At 36.3% G+C, this 21,654-nt stretch overlaps 1 protein-coding gene across 1 annotated transcript in view; it reads left to right on the top strand.

Annotated features, from left to right (window-relative positions):
* The window catches only part of LOC117422966 (delta and Notch-like epidermal growth factor-related receptor), a 50,161-nt gene continuing 28,507 nt past the window's right edge, over nucleotides 1-21,654 (top strand). Inside the window, exons 1-2 of the mRNA XM_034038229.3 lie at nucleotides 1-415; nucleotides 20,262-20,567. Coding sequence (XP_033894120.1) covers nucleotides 209-415; nucleotides 20,262-20,567 — 513 coding nt within the window. The 5' untranslated portion in view covers nucleotides 1-208. The remainder of the gene's footprint in view (nucleotides 416-20,261; nucleotides 20,568-21,654) is intronic.

Raw genomic sequence — 21,654 nt, 5'->3', positions numbered from 1 at the left:
CACAGCACAGCCACTCAGCGTACAGAACACAGAACACAAGGAGCAGCAGAGAGAGAGAGAGAGAGAGAGAGAGAGAGAGAGAGAGAGAGAGAGAGAGAGAGAGAGAGAGAGAGAGAGAGAGAGAGAGAGAGAGAACACCACGACCAGCAGAAACAACAGCAGAACTGATACACAGAAGAGCAGCTCCTCTCAGGAACACACTTTCAAGATGCACCCTCTTCTGCATCTGCTGGTTCTCCTCAATGTGGGCTTCTCCTTGTCCAACCCTGTTACTACTGCTGTTCCAACTGTTCCTCCAAACGCATGTGAAAATAAGCCCTGTTTGAATAATGGCACCTGCTTCTTCACAAGTTTGCAAGAAGACCTGGCTTACACTTGCACCTGTAGCCCAGGATTCACAGGCATGAACTGTGAGGTAAGGTGGTTGTTTATATTGATATCCTTCATGGCTTTCTTATAGGAAAGATGCTTTTTGTGTGTGTGTGTGTTTTCTATATTGCTTGTTACGTTCATGTGCTGCCAATTAAATCTTGGAAAATGAAAATGCTGTTACTCTGGCAACAGATTTACACCCTCTCGACTGCAAGCCAGTAGATAATTTTTTTAAGCAGAAGATGCGTTGAGCAAGCTGAATGACCTTTTTTTTAAATTTAACATGAAACTGCTGATGAAGCATTTAACAGGAATTTAGTAATAGAATGATACATTTAATTGCTGCTTTTTATTTAACCTAATTGGGCTTTGAGGGAAGTTCTAAACTGTTTATGGAATCCTTATAATTAACCACCATAGGCAGAAAAGACATTCATATTTTATTATATTCCGTTTTTGAGCCTGGTAAATATACACAAGGGTAAAAGGCAATACGCCTCTTGGAGGACAATCCTTAATGCAAGTAATTTAATTTTGGTTGACATTGATTTTTTGGTGGAAATACATCAATATTTAACAGCATCTTATAATTCCTCTCACTGACGTACTTCTTATGTCAGATAAAGGAGATTTACAACTTGCAACACAAGCTTTTAAAATCTAATAGCACTATGGTGTATGAGGTAAAACTGACAATGATTTTTATCAGTATTAAGTATTAATAAGTATTAAGTATTGGTTTATAATTTTTTTAAAAGACATCAGTTTATTTTATTATGCAAAAAAGTTAAAAAGTATTACAAGTTATATTAATAGTTAAACTAAAAATCCCTAGGTATACATCTTTGAAATTTGTTCCAGTAGATTGCAGATGTTATACCTGATGATACAATGTATTACTTATAAATGTATCACAGGATTAGGATGGTATCCTTCACAGTTTAAAACATAGTTTGTCTCCACTGTGCTTTATCTTTGCTTTCAGTGGTACAGAGATGTTTTAGGTTCTGTATAAAAGTTAATTTTTCATTGTAAACATAATACATTTGCTAGTAAAAGGAGAGACCTAGAAGTGCTCTTACATCTTACAAGACCACATGGATCAGGTAATGTTTTTAAATAAACTAAATGATCAATTTAAGTGCTAATTCTACATTTGGTAGCTAGCTGTTCCTAGTACTACTGATAAATAAAAACACCGGTCCAGTAAAATGTACATATACTTTAACATTGCCATCAGAGGCACTGGGGCTGAGCCCAAATTCATGTTTGTAATGAATTATGCATCATCCAGATGATTAGATAGCAGATTTTCAGATTTCGTTGGGATTCAGTAAAGCCAGTATAAACAATGCATCGTTTTGATTCCCTCACATACAAAAACTAAAACGATAACCTAAATTTAAAGAAAGTGTGACTAGATTGACTTATATGAGCACATAGGAAAAGATTCAATCCAAAAAATACAGCACCTGTTTAATGATGACATTCAAATCAAACATGTATGTGTTTTAAACAAAGTGCTTAATGCAGTGGTGTGTTTGGGATCACGTATAACTAGAATAGTGCCATAGAAGAGGGAAATAATGTTGGTTATAAAATGCAGTTTTACTAAAACAAAACCTACCCCTTAGTAGCAGATACAATAACAGACAAACAGAATTTTGCAAAAGGGAAATTACAAGTATTGATCGATATTCTTAACAGAATCAGTCAATTCAATGATTAAAAACAAGGTTTAGAAGACAACCATTGTCGAGCAAACCTTATTCAGCCATGCTGTGAATGCTTCTATTAAGACATCGTCTATGAAAGAGTTTAGCCAGTGCTGAATTCTGGGTCTGGGTCTGTCCAGGCAGACAAAATGGTGCAGCCATGAGAACAGCACCGTAAATAGTAGCTGCACAGGAAAGACATGAGCTACAAATACTGCAGTCATGCAATGTATTATTCATTAGAACATTGCAAGCCATTTAAGAAACAATACATAGAATATGAAGACTTTGGAGCCCTGAAAAATAACAATGTGAAAATGGAACCAATCAATATTACAATAGATGTTCAATTAGTTCAAACAAGCAGATATTTATTTTCTGTTGTGATGGGTAGCCTGCCCTTTATATATATATATATATATATATATATATATGCAGTTTTAAGCACTAATGTGCATTTTAATAAACAAAAACAATAATCAAAAACAGAAATCAAAAGGCACAAAGGCCAAAACAAAAACGAAGGCTGGGCATTCGCCTTCACTACTAACAAAACACATGATATACTAATACTAATACTAATACTAATACTAATACTAATACTAATACTAATACTAATACTAACTCCCTCCCTGCAGTGACTTTTTATTGTGCTGATTAAAAATTGACATCACGAAGATGCTGCAAAATGATCTGTCGATCTTGGGCAGGTGACTCTTGGTCTCCCATTTCGTGGCCTGTCATTGACAGAGTGTGTCTGGTTATACCATCTCACTAGGTTTGAAATTGCTGGCTGTGAGCACCGAAGACGGTGAGCCACAGCACGCTGCCCTAGTCCAGCCTCCAACATGCCGATTGCATGAAGGCGCTGCTTTCTTGACAGATGTGGCATATTGGTTTTTTTTTTGTGATTTTCTTTATTGTTTTTATTCAAGCTTGTAATTCAACAGATGAAATCACTCCATATCCAGTGTCCAATCAACTGTATCACTAATTAGGTGATTAAGTGCATATGTCAATGTCCATCATTTATATACCTTATTTTTTTTCAAAAATAAATGTGTTATAATAGTGATAAGTTTCTTTTGATGCTATATATATATTGATATATATATATTAAATGTGAAATGTTGGTTGCAAGCCAAAATATTGTCCAACAGGCTTTCTGATGCGTTTATTGCTAAGACGAACTGGTAGCATTTTTTGTTCTTCATGTTATTAAACAGCATTGTTTAAGATTACGGACACCTATTTAGCAGCAGGAGCAAAGGCACATTTTCTGAAATCCACAAAAACAACTTCAGAAGTATAACAGTAGCAAGGAATTGCTTTGGGTAAAAAGTTTTGTAATGAGCAGTGTTGTGAAATTCGCTGCTGTTACAGATTCTGACCCCTGATGGTGAGATGAGATTAAAAGCTCTATAACCTCTTTGTCAGACCAATCTGGTTCTTTTGCACAGTGGTTAAGGGGCTCGCTAGTTCTAGTTTCAGTAAAGAAAAATGCAATGAAACATAGCAAAAACACAATTAAGCAATGAATGGGAAAGAACCAACAATTATTTAGCAGATTTGAAGAAGTCCTTCCATCTTAGTTGCCTCTCTACAGGCATTCTTGTTAAACATAAGTAGATATGTGAGAACTAATGTATCTTTCTTATTATGACTAAATCATATATTCACACTTAAGTCGATCTTTATATATGCCGTTTGACATTATTAATGCACATATTAGAGAACTAGGGCAAAACTTTGCCAGCTGGGCAAACTGAAACAAGCCTCCCATCTGTATGTTTATAAAACCAAAATGCTATCGAACTACTTTGTTGTGTGGTGTTACGTGAAAGAGAACTATTCTATTGACATTAATAATGTACCACAACCCCAAGCCCTCTCATGTATTTTCTTTCTTGCTTGTAGTACCAGTGATTGATCTCACTAGGTGTTTTGAAAGGGCTATCAAGTGTCGATCTTGAACAAAGAAATTCTCAAATAGTACTTCAGGTTACTTTGCAAATATTTTTTCTTCACAAGCTATACATTGTAGTTGAATCATATCAGGAACCTGAAATGTTCAAGGTTGTCCATTGACATGAATTTACATGTAATATGTGTCCTGAAAATTCATGAATCTTAATAAACATGCACAGCTTACAGGTTTAAGTACAGGTAGTGGACAAAAAAATGGAAACACCTGGGTAAATGAGGGACACCAAGTATATTGAAAGCAAGGGCTTCCACACAGGTGTGGCACATGCGTTAATTAAGCAAATAACATCCCAGCATGCTTAGGGTCATGTATAAAAATGCTGGACAGGCCTGGTTGCCTATAATTATGGCTAGCATGGCTGCAAGAGGAGACCTCAGTGACTTTGAAAGAGGGGTGATTGTTGGGGCGCGTTTGGCAGGAGCTTCAGTGACCAAGACAGCTCAACTGATGTTTCACGAGCAACGGTGTCTAAGGTGATGTCGGCATGGAATTCCGAGGGAAAGAAAGGACAACAGTGGACGGAAGCGCATACTCCAGGATCGTGATATCCGTGCATTAATTTGAAGTGCAAGGCAAAACAGGCAAGCAACTGCAGATTAATTGACTGCAAATTTCAACCTGGGGCGCGAGCAGCCAGTTTCAGCAAAAACAGTCTGCCGAGAACTCCACAGAGCGGGATACCATAGTGGCCCAACGCCCTATTAAGTGACTTTACATTGGTGTTTCCATTTTTTTGTCCACTACCTGTAGGTCACATTGGTATAAAGAAAAGGAGCAATACTATACTATACTATACAGTTGCAGCATGTGGATTTCGTTATAAACAAAAGAGGAGAGTGAACTTGTTTCCGTTGCCTTTAGAGACAAATCAGTGTGATTTGATTTAATTTCATTTTTGTACACTGTAGTTATACCTGCTTTTCAAACCTATATATAGAATAACAAAAAGCCCTTATAAGACTTGCCTCAGATGTGGATACTTCCTGGAGAACCGATGCAGAAAGTTCATAGAAAAGCTTTTATTCCATGTTACATATACATCAAAGACTGTTTAATAGTGTATCCAGTAGAAATGGGGAAAACCATTGGAAATGTGTTAACAACTCCTCTTTGTCTTTCAACTATAATACCTTCAATCACTGCTTAGCAACAAGGGATGTTACCTAATGCAAATACCTATTGACAGTGTATTAGGGGTGGATTTGATTTCCATGAATGTAGTTTCACTTTGACAAAACTAGTTTCATAGGATTTAAAGCGCAATTCAAATGTTAAAACCTAAAACTGGTAAACTGCAGACAATATGTACATGGCATGAGTGTGTTATTTGTGGCATTACACTAGAAGGTTATTTCATAGGACTTGTATCAAAGGTCATGGCTGAGCTGTGAACACAAAAGAAAGTCTGCTGACAGAATGGTTGTCTTCCTGTTTAGGTGGCACATTGTTGATTGTCCGAGGCAAATGCATACCTTAAATAACAATTTTATCCCAAACCTTTACCTTAATTCTAATCTTAAGGCTATAATACGACTGCAAAGTTGGAATCCAGGTCCCCAGCGTGACGATGTATGAATAATATTCTCTATGCAACAGATGCTATTCAGTGTGGATGCTCCCTGAGCATTTATTACTGGACGAATCAACCAATCAACCACCTGCAATTAGGTGCCTGCTGGGAGATGGTTTGAAGGGTTTCAGGAAAACAATTTTGTTTTTTGAAAATTCAATTTCTCCTCAGTTGAGGTTATATAAAAGATTAGATGTGAATGCAGTTATACACAGAGATCCTCCTAGATTGGGAATGTAACCCTTCTTTATCGGCTCCTTTGTATTGCAAAAGCACCCCAAAACAAGCCGAGCAGTCACCACCAAACTGCTACAAGAATGCAAACCAAACACTGTACTGATATTCTGCATTGTGTTAAATTGTATGTACAGTTTCTTTATTATGGAAGACTTTTTTAAAGGACGTTATGTCTTTGCACAGTATGTTTTACAAACCAGTCATATCAGGTTTGTTAAGGGTGTGTTCAAACCCCAAAAAGACACAAAATATATCAATTTTACAAGGTTATGATGATAAAATCAAGGGTGCAGAAGGGTAAGATTATTTCTTCAGACTCCACCATTGCAGACATAGAGAATTCACTGGCTGGACCTTTGAGCAGAAATTCTAAAATACATCATAGAAACACGAGCAATAAACAGCAATCACTCAATAAACCATTTCAGCAGAACCAGAAGATGGAAAAGTCAAGCGGAATGTACCGTATTTCAAGAGGAATTTACTTTACATTTTGCATGGTCTCAGCTGAATTCAGTTGACTTTAATTATCACTTACAAAGGACATTTGCTGTGTCATTACACAAACACATCTGTCACCCTTTTATTCTGCACGTTTGATGTCAGACATTCAGAGGATTTTGATGTAGAATGTCTGAATTGAACCTGCCAGATCATTTCACTTTCATGTTGAACTTTTTAGACAGTACAATAAATATTAAATAAACTTACAAAGAATAAGTGATCTTCTCTTTTATATAAATATTATTATGTTCCGCTGGCCGCAAGTAAATATTGTTTTATTTTATTTTATAGTACACTGAAGGTCTATTACATTTTATTAATTCTTATACGTTGTTTTTATATTATGAAAAACAGCAGAAACTGGTGTGACTTCATCTTTCCCATGTAGAGTTGTCACAGTACCGGTAATGAAATCAAGGAAGCCTCTTTTGCATTGTATAGACTTTGAAAGGCTGGTTTTAAGACATAAAATCACACATCATTTATTTACTTGAATATCGTCATATAGAATAGTACAGCTGGAATGCAACAGCTCCATTCAGGGTTTGGTAAATGAAAATCTTTAAAATTGAAATTAGAAAAATGAGCACTTTGGAATTCAACACAGTGACACACAACAGATGGTAATAATGTCACATAAGTAGGTACATGTATATACAAGTGGTTTAAGCATGAACCGTTAGAAATGTAAAGAGATGAGTCATGCATGGGTCCCTTGGCCTATTAAAATACACTATTGAACAGTCTGTACATCAGGACAAAAAGAACAATCAGGACATAAATACATTTTTAATTGATTACTCCACAACCTACATGCGTTGTGTAAAAAAAAAAAAAAAACACCTGCAATGACATTTTCACTAAATGATTCCAGCAGTTAAATAGTTAACTATGACCATGAGCATATCGAGAAGACCCAGTAACCTGAAACGTAACTGACTGTGACAAGTCTTTTCTCCTTTAAACAGTACCAGTATGCTCGAATTGTGTTTTTTTTCTGTGGAGACAATACACCTGCATTTTGCATTGTCGTACAAAACATTTTAAGTAGATTAAAATGTACTGACAACCATGTTCCGTTCCATCATGACATTGTGTACTTTTGTCCTTCGTTCTTCCTGGAGTGCTGCTTGTTGCTTAGCAACCAACCAGCAGTGCCCTCAAACCTCCTGCTGAAAGAATAAAGGTCCACAAGGAATAAGGCAAGAAATAGGAGATAAATATTGGTTGGAAATGATGATACAACAGATAATAACTTAATTAGAATGGATTTAATTGATTGTTGTTGTTTTTTTTTTTTTTAATTATTTGCTGACAACAACCCTCATCCCATTTAAACATGATATTGTTTTTCTCTTACATCTCCCCCTGTCACATAAGTGTCTGAAACATTTCTGCTTCACATAATCTTGGGAAATTAGAAAAACTTGCTCTCAGAAAGCATCATCTACTATCAAGAACTGTTTTAGAAAGGACTGATAACAGAGAAGGAATAAAAGAAAAAGTTTAATAAAGCAATTGTTTCAACAAACCAAATCAGATATTTTACATTTCAGGCTTATTTAAAGCATCCATCACTCATTTGGGGGAGAATGGTTCACCTCACCAATCAATCTTCCATTTAAATCGTTTATACTATAGTCTCCCTTTCACTGGTAAGTCTGCCTTCTCTTTTCATACTGGTTACCACTTCAGTTATTTTTATATAAACACAGACGACGGAGTTCATCTAAGTTCCTTTCATGGCACCCTGGGATGGATAAGTGTCTAAATGCTAAATAAGACATGCAGTAATAGTCATTCCATTTTATTTATGTGTTCAATTGCTCAGCACGATCTCTACACTGTACATAATACTAATCTAAAATTTAGATCCAGCTGAGTTGTTTTAGACAGTGAATTGCTTTGAATTTGTATTTTGTCTGTGTTGCTCGTTTGCATAAAAGATACAGCAAGACAACACGTAAGAGCTGTGGTTCGAGGGCTCTTAGAAGCAGGCCAAGAGCTGAAGTGCCCCCTTTGCTAGGCTGTCAGATGACACCTCGTTTTGTCTGATGCATCCAAGCATTCACTGAGAATCCCCATGTTTGTTGGCCCTAGACTCTCATTCATCAAACCCTCTGTCCCCAAACCTTCCTGGGCTGACACTGCTGAGATACAATCTACCCAGCCGGCGGTATTGTTAATAAACCCTCCTTTAAATCTGCAAATAACCTGGAATTTCTGATAAAATAAAATGATAGCCGTATCAGTCCAGACAAAGAGAAGGAGATGTGATACCTTTTTTTGGACTAACTAAACAATAAATTACAAGCTTTGAAGACCTCAGAGGTCTCTTCTTCAGGTGAAAGTAGGAAAGACAGATTGATGTTATCTAGCATCAATCTCTTTCCTATTTTTTACCTGAAGAAGAGACCTTTGAGGTCTTGAAAGCTTGTGATTAATTATTGTTTACTTAGTCCAATATAAGGTGTACTTAGCAGGCGCCTTTATCCAAGGCAACTTACAGAGACTAGGGTGTGTGAACTATGCATAAGCTGCAGAGTCACTTACAACTATGTCTCAAGGAGGTCAAGTGACTTGCTCAGGGTCACACAATGACTCAGTGGCTGAGGTGGGATTTGAACTGGGGACCTCCTGGTTACAAGCCCCTTTTCTTTAACCACTGGACCACACAGCCTCCTCACATCTCCTTCTCTTTGTTTATGAAAAAAAAGCCTCAGGACGCTATTCAGGATGTCAGAGTGGCATTTTGAATGTTTATCTTGAATAAACTCCGATAATCACATTTTTTTTTAGATTTTATAAAAAACGTTCTCTTGAACTCATACAGTAACGTAAAAAAAAAAAAAAACGTTCTAGCAATACTTTTCCAAATGGGGTGGACATGGAGTTGACATTTTAAGGTTACATAACTGTTTATTACAAGCCAACTGCATGGGAGTTAATTGTATGGTATCATTTGAGGGAGTTGCAGGGTGTTATTTTTGGGCCTGTTTTTCTCTACACACAATCAATTTGAAATTAATTTGATCTACTAAACACTTTTATTACCTTATTCTCTGCACTCTCTGTTTCCAGCGTGGAGCTTCATTTATTTTTGTTTGCTTTCTTTCCCTGGCTTTTACTTTATTGCCTGAGTTCTTGGCAGTGATGTATAGGCAGAAGAGAAGGCTTATTGCTTCATTAAACTACCATGCTGTTACTATCCTTTGTATGGTTATAGATACATTGTATTACCGCTCTGTGAGTTAAATGCGTATCAGTTGGATTAATTAAAAAAAAAAAAAAAAAAAAAATTAATCTTTTGTACCGGTACATTTTGTTGAATTTTGATCTTGTTTAAGTTTCTGATTTGGGTCAAGAAAGTGTGTAGCTCCAACATGTACATTTCGATATCAGGGATGATTTCTTTAGTATGGGATTATGGGGTGTATACTCCCCACAACATGTTTTTGTACCTCACTGAAGCCCATCTATTATTCTATATATACACACACAATACATCTGATATTTCTGTTCGATATTTATATAACTTATTAATTTATTCCCATAAGCAAATGTTCAGGTCTAGGTTCCAGTTAACATGTTTACAGACCTGTCCTTTTGCATTCTCAGATACATAGGAAAGATAACTCTAGCGTACATGGAGAATCCGCTGTGCTGTCTCATGTTTAACTGGTATAAGTCTCAAACTCGGTTCAGTCCAATTGCACACCCACTTGGTTTTTACTCTGCAGTCTTCTCCTGACGTTCTGACAAAGCTCTCTGTCATGCAGCCCAAAGATAACCAGGCAAAGGCATCAGGGTAATACTGGAAACAGAGAGATGATAACTAAATGAAGATGGCTCAGGATTCCAATGTTGGCTCTTTCATTTGACAGGTTTGTGAATAGGATGCAGTTAGCCACAGGGATGAAGTAAAGGAATAGCTGCAGCCCATGAAGGAGGACAGTTTTGTGGGCTCTGACTTCTGGAGACGCTGGGAGGGCCTCTTTGTAAATCATGCAGTAGGAAAAAATAATAGTGACCCCACTTGAGAGAAAAGTAAGTCCAAGCAAGGCTTCCTGAACCTGGAACAGCACCAAGGAAGTGTCCAGAATCCCTTCTTCGACCGGAGGAAATATACACTTCAATGACTTGGTAAAGTGCAAGGTGTTCCAGGGTGAGAAGAACCACTAAGCATGCACAAGGGTAAATCTTGCCATGAGTACAGATTGACCGATAATGAAGGGGCCAGCAGATTGCAATGTATTTGTCCACAGCCATAGCAGTGACAGTGAAAAACCCACTTGAGATACAATGCTTGAGAAAACCAGCACATAGTTGATGAGACAGAAACCCTTGGGCAAACTGATGTCCATCACCCACATTGCAGATGTTGAAGTCAGCAAGGTCGAGTAAATGAGGTCACTTATGAGAAGGCTTGACAGCAGCAGGTGCCGCAGTTCCTTATGCAAGGATGACATTTGGAAAATGGTATCCAGCACAGAGCAACTGAATGGTATCCAGCACAGAGCAACTGAATATCAGCGTAACAACAAGACAGACTGACTGTGGCAGAAGTATCGCCCAAAGTGGGCAGTTGAGGAATCCCACAGTTCCATTAGCAGAACCATTCATCATTACTGGCCCACTTCTGTTTAGATTTTGTGATCAATTGTTTCCTTTGTTTCTTAAGCTTCTTCTTTATGATTTGTATGTCTGCATGTATCCAGTATATAGGACAGAACAGGGATACCACCAGCCGATTTGAAAAGCTCTCTGATTTCAAGTGGAGTAATACAGCATGTCAGTACTTTCGAGAGGATGCTCTTCTTTAATGTTAAAGGGTCAATTTATTTTAATTGTTGCCACCTCAACGGAAAGTAGGTTGTTGCAGTAATTATAATTTTTATTATCTCATACACATGGTGAATGAGAAAGGTCTAAAAATAGATAGCCCCAGTTCGCATTTATTTGATTTTCAAAATTCATCTTGCACATACAGTATGTTGGTCTGTGTGGCATCAAGGTTTTCTATTATGTTATATTAGGGGGATTGATTCTTGATATGGTATTATCAGTGGTGTAATTTTGATTTCAAAAGTGGGGGGGACAGTTTCTGTAGCTGGGGCATGCATGAAGATTATTCTATCTGAAATAATTAAATATTATACAAACAACAAAACATTGCATCTCTTGTATGTCCAAAGACATTCCTGCTGCAATCATTCAAAAAAATAAATTGTTGGCCCAATGTTGTCATGAGTGATGGTGTGTCAAATAGCTATATTATTCAGTCGCTTCTGAGTCATGGAATTACAAAGCCATGACTTCAGTCTTTGAAGAGCAGTGAAGCTCCGCTCAGATCAGAGCCTGCATATATAGTGAAAAGTGTTGACTTTAAATCAAGGGAAGTAATGTTAAAAATTTACAATGCATTAGTAAGACCTCATCTAGAATACTGTGTCCAGTTCTGGTCACCTCGCTACAAAAAGGATATTGCTGCTCTAGAAAGAGTGCAAAGAAGAGCAACCAGAATTATTCAGGGTTTAAAAGGCATGTCATATGCAGACAGGCTAAATAATTTAATCTATTCAGTCTTGAACAAAGAAGACTATGCGGCGATCTGATTCAAGCATTCAAAATTCTAAAAGGTATTGACAATGTCGACCCAAGGGACTTTTTCGACCTGAAAAAAGAAACAAGGACCAGTTGTCACAAATGGAGATTAGAAGGGGCATTCAGAACAGAAAATAGGAGGCACTTTTTTACACAGAGAATTGTGAGGGTCTGGAACCAACTCCCCAGTAATGCTGTTGAAGCTGACACCCTGGGAACCTTCAAGAAGCTGCTTGATGAGATTCTGGGATCAATAAGCTACTAACAACCAAACGAGCAAGATGGGCTGAATGGCCTCCTCTTGTTTGTAAACTTTCTTATGTTCTTATGTTCTTAAAATAAAACACTTAAATTGCCAAAAAAAGGTGCAATTTTCTTTTACCTTTTTATTTTTGTGTGTCACTTTGGACCCATACATAATACAAGAGAAAGGAATGTATTTGTTCTTTAACAGCGAGATAGAAGCTGAGATGTTGAAAACAACATTAATAATACATTAATTTAACATTTGAAAACTTCCCCTCTGGAATGTAATATGGTTATTCTCTCTGTTTCCTGAACAAGCAAAGAGTGGTAAAATGAATCCAAGTGAAGAAAACTGAGCAGTTCTGATGGTACTGGCTATCAACTCCTGAAGATGTAATATCACAATCATTAATAGAAACTTGATTGTCAACTGAGATTGCAGAAGCTCCATATTAAATATAAGGGATAAAACTGTTCATTTTTACTGGGGGAACAAACAATAGCCAACAGCTTTAATAAACATTAGCAACAAAGACTTACCCAACTGTACCAGACAGATCCCGAAACACAAAATATGTAGATCTGGACAACATATTTACATTTCGGACTGGGCACATCTTCTCTAAATCTGCATCCCACCGCAATAAATCTTCTGAGTAGATTACTCCTAACACTCATCCATTATTGTCCACATCCATTTCTGAAACATTGCCTCACACCAATGGAATATAAATATAGCGCTGTGTTAAATAATCTATAGGTTATGTTAGTCATAAATGTCCAAGGGCTTAATTTGTCCATCTGCAAAATTATAAGAGCATTAAAAAGAAAGCTCAATAAGATATAATGTGTTACACCTCCAAGCACTAAAAAGTACAATATAACATTCCCACGAAGACTGATTGCTCCCCACAAGTTTGGAGAACATGCAGAAAATACACACAAATAAGCACCGAGGAGATCTGATTGACGATTCTTAGAAAGTATATTAAAGCATATGTCAAAATGAATATAATAGTAATGACAGAGCTGGACTTGAACAAGCAACCTAATGGGCTGGGGTTGATTGTTCATCCCACTGCCCTCTGAAGACTGGCTGGCTGGCTTAGTAGATGTTCATGCCTACAGTATGTACTGTTTGATGTTTATTCTGATCATATTTCAGCCCTCTGAGTAACAATCTATGTAGACCCCAAAAAGCACCCATCTAAAGACTGTAACCAAATGCTTTGCCACAGATGGAAAGGAATCTGTATATTTTTTTTATCTGAATAGAACAATATCTATATATTCCTCCAGGCAAGTTATTAGCATCTTAATGCAAACGCTTCCCCAGTCTCTGAACAGATGTTGGTGTCATTGCTGATGGGTTGTTTTTCATATTCATAACCCTAGCGGATAGCTTCCTTCCAGTTAAGAGGTTAACTCTGAGATTGTTCATATTGCCAAAATAAACTATCATCAGTATTCATCCAGTCCAACCTAATAAATAAGGAAAAAAGTTGTATTTGTGAATGACCTGCCTTCTGCGGAATAAGTGCCGCATTCAGGTTTCCCTTTGTGCGTGTACTGTATTTTGGAAGTCTGTTTTTATTTCACAGCCTAGCCGTCGAGTTTATCATGCTAATGATTCTGGGAAGGAAAATGTGGCTTTATAACCACAGGTCCATTTAGTGTTTTACGAAAATGGTGAAGACTTTATTATTATTATTATTATTATTATTATTATTATTATTATTATTATTATTATTATTATTATTATTATTATTATTATTTATTTCTTAGCAGACGCCCTTATCCAGGGCGACTTACAATCATAAGCAAATACATTTCAAATATCACAGTACAAGTAATAATACTATTAAGAGCAAGATAAATACAATGACTTTGGTATAATGACTTTATGGTGGCAGATCCAAATACCACTGTCTCACCTGACAGACAGAATACACTAAAAGACTCACATGCACTGTAAACATTTTTATTTTTCATCACTTTGATACACAAAGGGCCCTATATCAATTAAATAAACTGTGGCAATATTGTGGATTATTTAGATCGAAATTGAATAGACTCCAGTCATAATTTAACTCCAATTTTTTTTAAAGGAGAAAAACAAATCTAGGATCGAACAGCTAAGTAATATTATTGAAAGTATCTTAAGCACTCTCGGCATTCTAATATTCACATGTCAATTTCTCCCTTCAAAAAATAGGAGTTAATGAAAATGCCCCCAGATGTCCTCTCTCATGTTTCTCTTTCTTCTTTTAGTGCACATTATGGATTGCAAGTTCGTATCTGCCTGCCTGGCACTTTCATTGTTTCTCTGTTCCAGAATGGGAGTTTCATTACAAGGGTTTTTAAGAGCGGGCTGGTCCTGTTTCTTACAGAGTGATTATGTATCTCTAGGATCTGATTGCTGTTTTTTTTTACTGAAAGTCTAGAAACAAAAAAAAATGAATACTAACCTTTATTTAAAGAGTAACTAGATGAACATTTCCAATGATTCTGACTGGTTCTTATTGCTATGATATGTTGTTATTATTATTATTTATTTATTAGCAGACACCCTTATCCAGGGCGACTTACAGTTGTTACAAGATATCACATTATTTTTACATACAATTACATTTTTTTTTTTTACACATTATTTTTACATACAATTACCCATTTATACAGTTGGGTTTTTACTGGAGCAATCTAGGTAAAGTACCTTGCTCAAGGGTACAGCAGCAGTGTCCCCCACCTGGGATTGAACCCACAACCAAGAGTCCAGAGCCCTAACCACTACTCCACACTGCTGTTATATGTTATATTGTGAGCCTTGGAGGTACACACCTTAATCTGTTTTAAGATGAATAGCAAATCATTTCAAAGAGGAAGTTTAAAGTTTTAATAGACAGCTTTTAATGTTCTCATATGCTGACTGATGCATATTTATGATAGACAGCTTTTAATGTTCTCATATGCTGACTGATGCATATTTATGATAATCTGTGCTCGTCACTTTACGATCTATATTTCTGGCCGAGCACAATGGAAAATCACATAGCGGGTAGTAGATGTTGAATTATGAGTTGTAATTTTTCAGAGCTGTTTAAGGGATGATAAGGCCTACAGAGTAGATTACAATATCATCCATTGGGTCTGTTTTAAATGAATGATCTAACTCTTAAACCTGATATATTGCAGACCCTTTTCCATTGTATTGTATTAAGTTAATAAGGGGGCAATAAATAAACCTTGCAGGAAAAGACTTGCAGGATTAATCCAGAGTTAAAAGGTGGCGCTGTTTAGATCTTTTTAGATCATTAAAGTAAACCCCAACGTCTGTCACGCAATTGGCTCTGTTTGACAGCTGGTCCCAAATATACTGTACTGTGTGTTTTTTTTTCCACTTTTCTTCTTTCAGTCTAAAGCAGTACAGTTTGTTACGTCTGGTTCAAGTCTTCATGTTTTCTATTTTTTTTATAAGTCCTTTGAAGGACATCTACCTTCTCGTGCAAAACTTTTTTCACGGCTCAAAATCTGCAGTTGCAGTGCCCTCATTCGTCAGTTACTGACTGCTTTTACTCTGCAGATTTTGTTTTATTTATAATGAGAATCTGTCTCGCTCATGTAGGTCATCATAACCTTATAAAAGTAATTCAAATGTCGAGAGATAATATTCTGGATCAGAGTGAATCTTCTTTTCGATTCCCTGGTGAATCATCTTAGGAAAGGAATACGGTTATTAGTAGTTTAGTCCTAGTTTATTTAAACTCACCTGAATTAACCTGGTTACTGGTTACTTTTTTTTCTAATAACCTCTTTGATCGCTATTCACAAAACATTTGAGACTGATTTAAGGACTATTGTTTTTTAGTTTATAAACATTCTCTTATCATAAACAGAACTTAAAAAAATATTTTGTAAGACCTCTAAAACAGTTGAAAACAGATTTTTGCAAACTTGATTTAACAAATAAAACAAGCTTTAAAAACAGTCCTTAATGAAACATTCCTTTAAACAGTCCTTAAAGTTTTTTTTTTAATATGGCCTTTTATCTTCCATCTTTCATGATAGTCCAGTTTCAGTTTACAAAAGGCACATTCCATTCCATTCAGATGTGTTTTCTGCAACAACCATTTATGGCAAATTAAAATATGTCTACACCCGTTTAAAGACACTCAGACATATTTTCTGTTAACTCAAAGCTTCTTTTACAGTGATGTTTTGATTGGTTGCCACCAATTGAGTGTTGCAAGGCATTGTATTGGAACAATTTGAAAACAATGCCTTCTTTGTAAGAATGTGCAAATTTGTTTATATTGGAGTAAATTAAAGATAAATAACATATAACAGGAATCAGTAAGGTTACAAATGCATTTATGAGTTCTTTCTTGGCGGTTGTTTCTTTATTTTTTTATTATTGGAAAGCTGCCAAACACAGTGTGCACTTTGGCATAGCCATTTTGTCTTTCATTTGAGCAATAATGTACCAAAATTGAAAATGCATTTATCATAATCTCTCCAAGTAAAACAACTTAGATATATTATTGCTTTATATTTTATAGTATCCATGTCTGCAATTTATTAAGGTCACACATGAGTGTTTTAAGGTATGAAAACATTAAACAAAATGTAACATGACACCCACATTTTTCTGTGTGTCAGCGAGTGAAATGAAGTAGGCCGTATTTGTTGTATTTCAGAGAGATGTAGGGTTAGGAGCAAGCAGAGCAGGTTTTTGGAATTTGGAATTTTACCCTTTTACAAGGATACCATGGTAAAGTTACAGCAAAAAGTATTAAGGCATGGTAAAGCACAGGCAAACATAATAAAGCACAGAGAGTTATGGTAAAGAATTAAAATCGTAGCAGACTAAACACATATGAAAAACTTTAGAACGCCCATTCATCAATGAGGAAGCTGTATTGCACGGCACTATCAGAACAGGACAGAATGTCTAGTTTTAAAACAAAGAAATGGAAGGTAAGCAAAACTATGAACAGGTTAACAAATCTGTAAATTTGAGATTTGAAATAAAATAAAATAAAAAAATAAAAAAAACAAGACTGGTTTCAAATCGCAAAATAAAACCCTAAATAAAAGTTGATCTTCGACTTGGGCTCTTACCTTTCTAAACCAGACAGAAATGCCCTTTAATATTGTTGTAAGCTCTAAGTATAAGCATAGAAAACGCATGGTACAACTATGAGGTTACTTTACAGATGTACCACGTTAAACTTTTAAAAATAAATGTATTGTAAATAAATGAATGAAAGAATGCTGTGCTGTTGCATGCTCGCAGTCTTTCCACAAGAGCATTCCACTCCACCTACAGTACATGCCTCAGCTGAATGACTGTTTTACATTAAAATCAGTTGAATACTTGTATGAGTACTTCATATGAGAATCATATTGACCTGGAGTAATTTAATAATGCTCTTAAGGGGAAAATATTAATTGGGCAACAAAAAGAGCTGGGATAAACAGGCAGCAGAATTGAGCTGAGTCAAAGCAGAAGAAGCAATTACACACTGTTATTTATGATAACTTATATACACTGGTAAACGTTTCCCTGGTAGGGAAATTGTATATCTATATGAATCTACTCACAGATAACTTGGATATTAGAGTGGTGAATGCTAATATTATGATGATCCAACAGTCGATAAGCACAAGCTTGAAATTCAAATTCTGACAATGTCAAGGTAACAAATAAACAGCATGGCATGGTTTTCTTAAAGTTTCAGTCTCTGTCACAGTGTACTGTGACACAGAGGTGAATACTTTCTCTCTGTGTGATGTTTTTTATGAGGTAAACTAATGACCACCTGGGGATTAAATTAAAACACATTTTACTGTAGGTATTATATATTTAAATACAGTCGATTATTCTCTGAATGTTATTCTAATACATTTTCTTGTAAGAAATGTATTTTGTTTTTTACTGAGATGAAGCTGGCTTAATTTAGAATGAGAACTGACAATAATCATATCTGATCAAGGTGAAAAATATTATGTGTATAACTACAAAAGAAAAACCATTGATTAAACTGTGTATGAAACCCCATTTAGTTGCTTTGCATAAAACCATTTGGATTAGGAAGCACTGGAATCAATCTTCTGCCAACATACACTGTCCAAGATGGCTTATTCTTGAATGAATGACTTGGGTAAGAGAAGCTCGTAGTGACTGTATGTACTGTGCTGTAGAGGGCGGGAAACAAATAATACTCCAGGAAGCCTCTCCACTCTGGTGTTCCTATGATAGGAATTGGTATTGTCTTCTGGAAAGCCCATTAAATCCTTTCCAATCCCATAGGTTAATCTTTGTTCTGCCAAGTCCCATAGACAGCAATAGAATAAAGCTATCATTGCCAATTAATCTAACTAAGCAGGTTGGCATGACAAGAAGAAGAGATAATGTGAAATTTTTTTTACAACGTATTACCAATATTTATTGTTTCTTCTTTCTGCTGTCTGTTGATTTATTCGTGTTTAGTTTCAAATAAAAATTGCATTTGGATTGATATTGATATTGTTACTTTCTGTTCAGTATTGCTACATAACATCTGCTTAGAAATATCTATAAGAACTAAGAGTAAAAAGGAGATGGTAGGAAAAGAATGTATTGAAAACTCACTGCTAGAAAACTAGTGGCTAGAATGTCGGAAACTGTAAGCAATGGATAGCATGTTATCGAACCATATGTGATTGAGGTTAATGCTCTGTGCTTTGCAACAGTAATGGATTTTCTCTCTGCATTATAAGGTTACATGCTTTACTCTTTGCCTATTATCAGGCAATGGTAATTACCAGGCAATGGCGTTTGTGTTGCTACCAAAAACAGCACAGGATAGTTAAACTGCTGTGGTAGTTAAAAAACAAATCATATGATTTTTTTTGTAGTGATGTGTACTGTACAGACGCAAAAGTAAGATTACATTTCTTTGTATAAAACCATGAAGTCTTCATTAATGTATTGCTATAGTTACCTTGCATTTTAAAATTCTATTTCTAATTTACAGGGTAAGGCTACTTTATTAGGGAACCCTTGGTACTTAGTAAAAATCAATCCTGCGCAATTCCCTGCACACAGCTCTGGTCGAGCTTGCTCACGGTACCTGCATTCAGTGTTATTGTGTGTTATTGTGCATATTGGTTTCCTGGTTGCAGTTGCAGTCTAGAACACAGATTCTCCAGCTAGTCATGCATCCACTATTATGTCCCTTTCAAACTGTCAGACACTGCCCATCATATGGACAACCACCTATCAGCTAACTGCTGTGTTTTTTTGTGTGGTTCTGTAACATGAGCTGCCTACTTAATTTCTTATTATAAACGTAATGTCTTATGAGCCAAATCGGGTTCCTGGTAGAACATCATTATCTCACAGGTAGATTTCTTCCTAAAGCTAACATGACTCTTGAAACACAGGAACTGCTCAGATTTTATTTGTTTTCTTGGCCCATCAATGTGATCAATAATACACTGGGAGAACTGCTCCATTACGCAAATCCTGATGCTTGATCCCACTCCATGGTAACCGCACTGGCACGACCTTGCCTCCACAACAGGATTCATTTACAGAAACTGTATCTGCAGCTTTCATTCGAAAGCCTGCTGGGAGAGGCTGCCTTATTAGCTGGACCTGCTATTACCTTACAGTTAGTGTGATAATCGTTGTTTAGATTAAAACTGCAGTCATTTAGGAAGTGAAACTCAGTTAAAATGACTATTTCTCTACTTAAGAATAATAAAGAAAATAGGTTGACACTTTAAAATGAGGACCTATGGATTGATCTGAGTTTAAGGTTTAGTATGGAAGGTATCATTCATGTTTCAATAGGAATTCTATAGACCAGTGCCTCCCATCAATGTGTTGACAACCAGATTTATTTTCCTTTTTTTTGTTTCCGTTCTTGATCCACACACGTGGAAACAAGGCATTTGTTAACTAATTGAATTAGTTGACTAGTTAAAGCTGTGGGAATATTTTTGCTATACTAAAATGTAATGCTGTCTTGTATTCTGTCAGTTTTTTATAGACCCATGCACAAGCAAACCCTGTCTCCATGGAAACTGCAGCAGCAGAGGCAGCAATGAAGGCTACATCTGTGTCTGTGAGGAGGGTTATCGAGGTGAACACTGTGACCAGCCACTGCAAAGTATCCCTGTCTCCGGCTGGACAGAGTCTCTGCTGCCAGGACTTCTCAGCCCAACATCAGGAGAATCTCCAGAACCAGATACCCTTTCACCCCCCGTGCAAGTGGCTGCAACTCTGTCACCATGGCAACCAAAGCCATGTCAAAAATATGTTGCGCTCAGCTGGGCTGGAAAACAGGTAAGACCTTTAAATGATTTATTTAAGACTGGTATTGAAACTCAATACTGATGACCTCTGACGGTATCAAGTAGAATCCCATAGGGCTGATATTTCAAACTCTATAACCACTTCTGCGTTGGCTCATTGTGCCATCCTTTTTTTCTGCTGTATCATTGTAAACACCTTTGTTGATGACTACTAATAGTGAAATAGTTTTCAATAGTTAGTAAAGCCCCCAAGTAAAGTAGCCCTAACACAAAAACATATTTCGTTCACAAATACCGCTAGTTAAATGATGTGCATGAAAAACATTGAAAGCATGTTTTTATGGAAGAAAGGTTGTTGATTTTATCTGAACTGTAAGAAACCCTCAATTCATATGTAATGATGCCCCTCACAGCTGGAACTTCACAGTACTTCAGCAGCTAGTTAAAAATAATCTTTGTTCAAATAAAATAAATCAAAGGTAACAAAAGTCTTAAGTCTTAAACACAATTATCTGATTTGGAAGTAGTGCTGCCTTTTTGACAGAACAGATTCTAGTGGTTGAAGTTGCCTTGTAAATTCTGCACCTTTAAATTATTAATAACATGAAACAAGTTTTGGTGCCACCTGTCTGCATTTATATCAGTTATATTCCCTCTAAAAGAAAGTGACACAATAGATGCCCACTGTGACTCTTTCTCTTCAATTCCATGGAAACTCCGGTGATGAAAAAGGCATGTACAGGGATGTCAGATGTGGTTACTAGGAACATTATTGAAAAACAGGGACACATTTGCACAGCATTTATGAACAGCAGTGAATTCCAAGATGATGCTCTACCTAGGAAAGAGGCAAATGAGACTCATCAATACAATACAGCAATAGTATTGAAAATGAGTGGGATTTAGGGAAGGCCTCATAACAGAGAAAAAAACAGGCCTGTACTAATGAGTCATGATTCTGTGAAAACAACAACAACAAAAAAACACACACTCATAAAGGGTAGGGCATCCAAACACGTAGGCAAGCTTTTGCTCCTGTGTAATGTTTCAAAAGTAGAAATTAACAGATATAAAACATGTTGACTTCTACCTACGTCTGAGTCATTTATTGCTATCTT

This window comes from Acipenser ruthenus, chromosome 17 (assembly GCF_902713425.1).
Source record: "Acipenser ruthenus chromosome 17, fAciRut3.2 maternal haplotype, whole genome shotgun sequence".
Classification (NCBI taxonomy): domain Eukaryota; kingdom Metazoa; phylum Chordata; class Actinopteri; order Acipenseriformes; family Acipenseridae; genus Acipenser; species Acipenser ruthenus.
The sequence above is the reverse complement of the archived record's forward strand: the minus strand, read 5'-3'. Positions and strand labels throughout refer to the sequence as shown.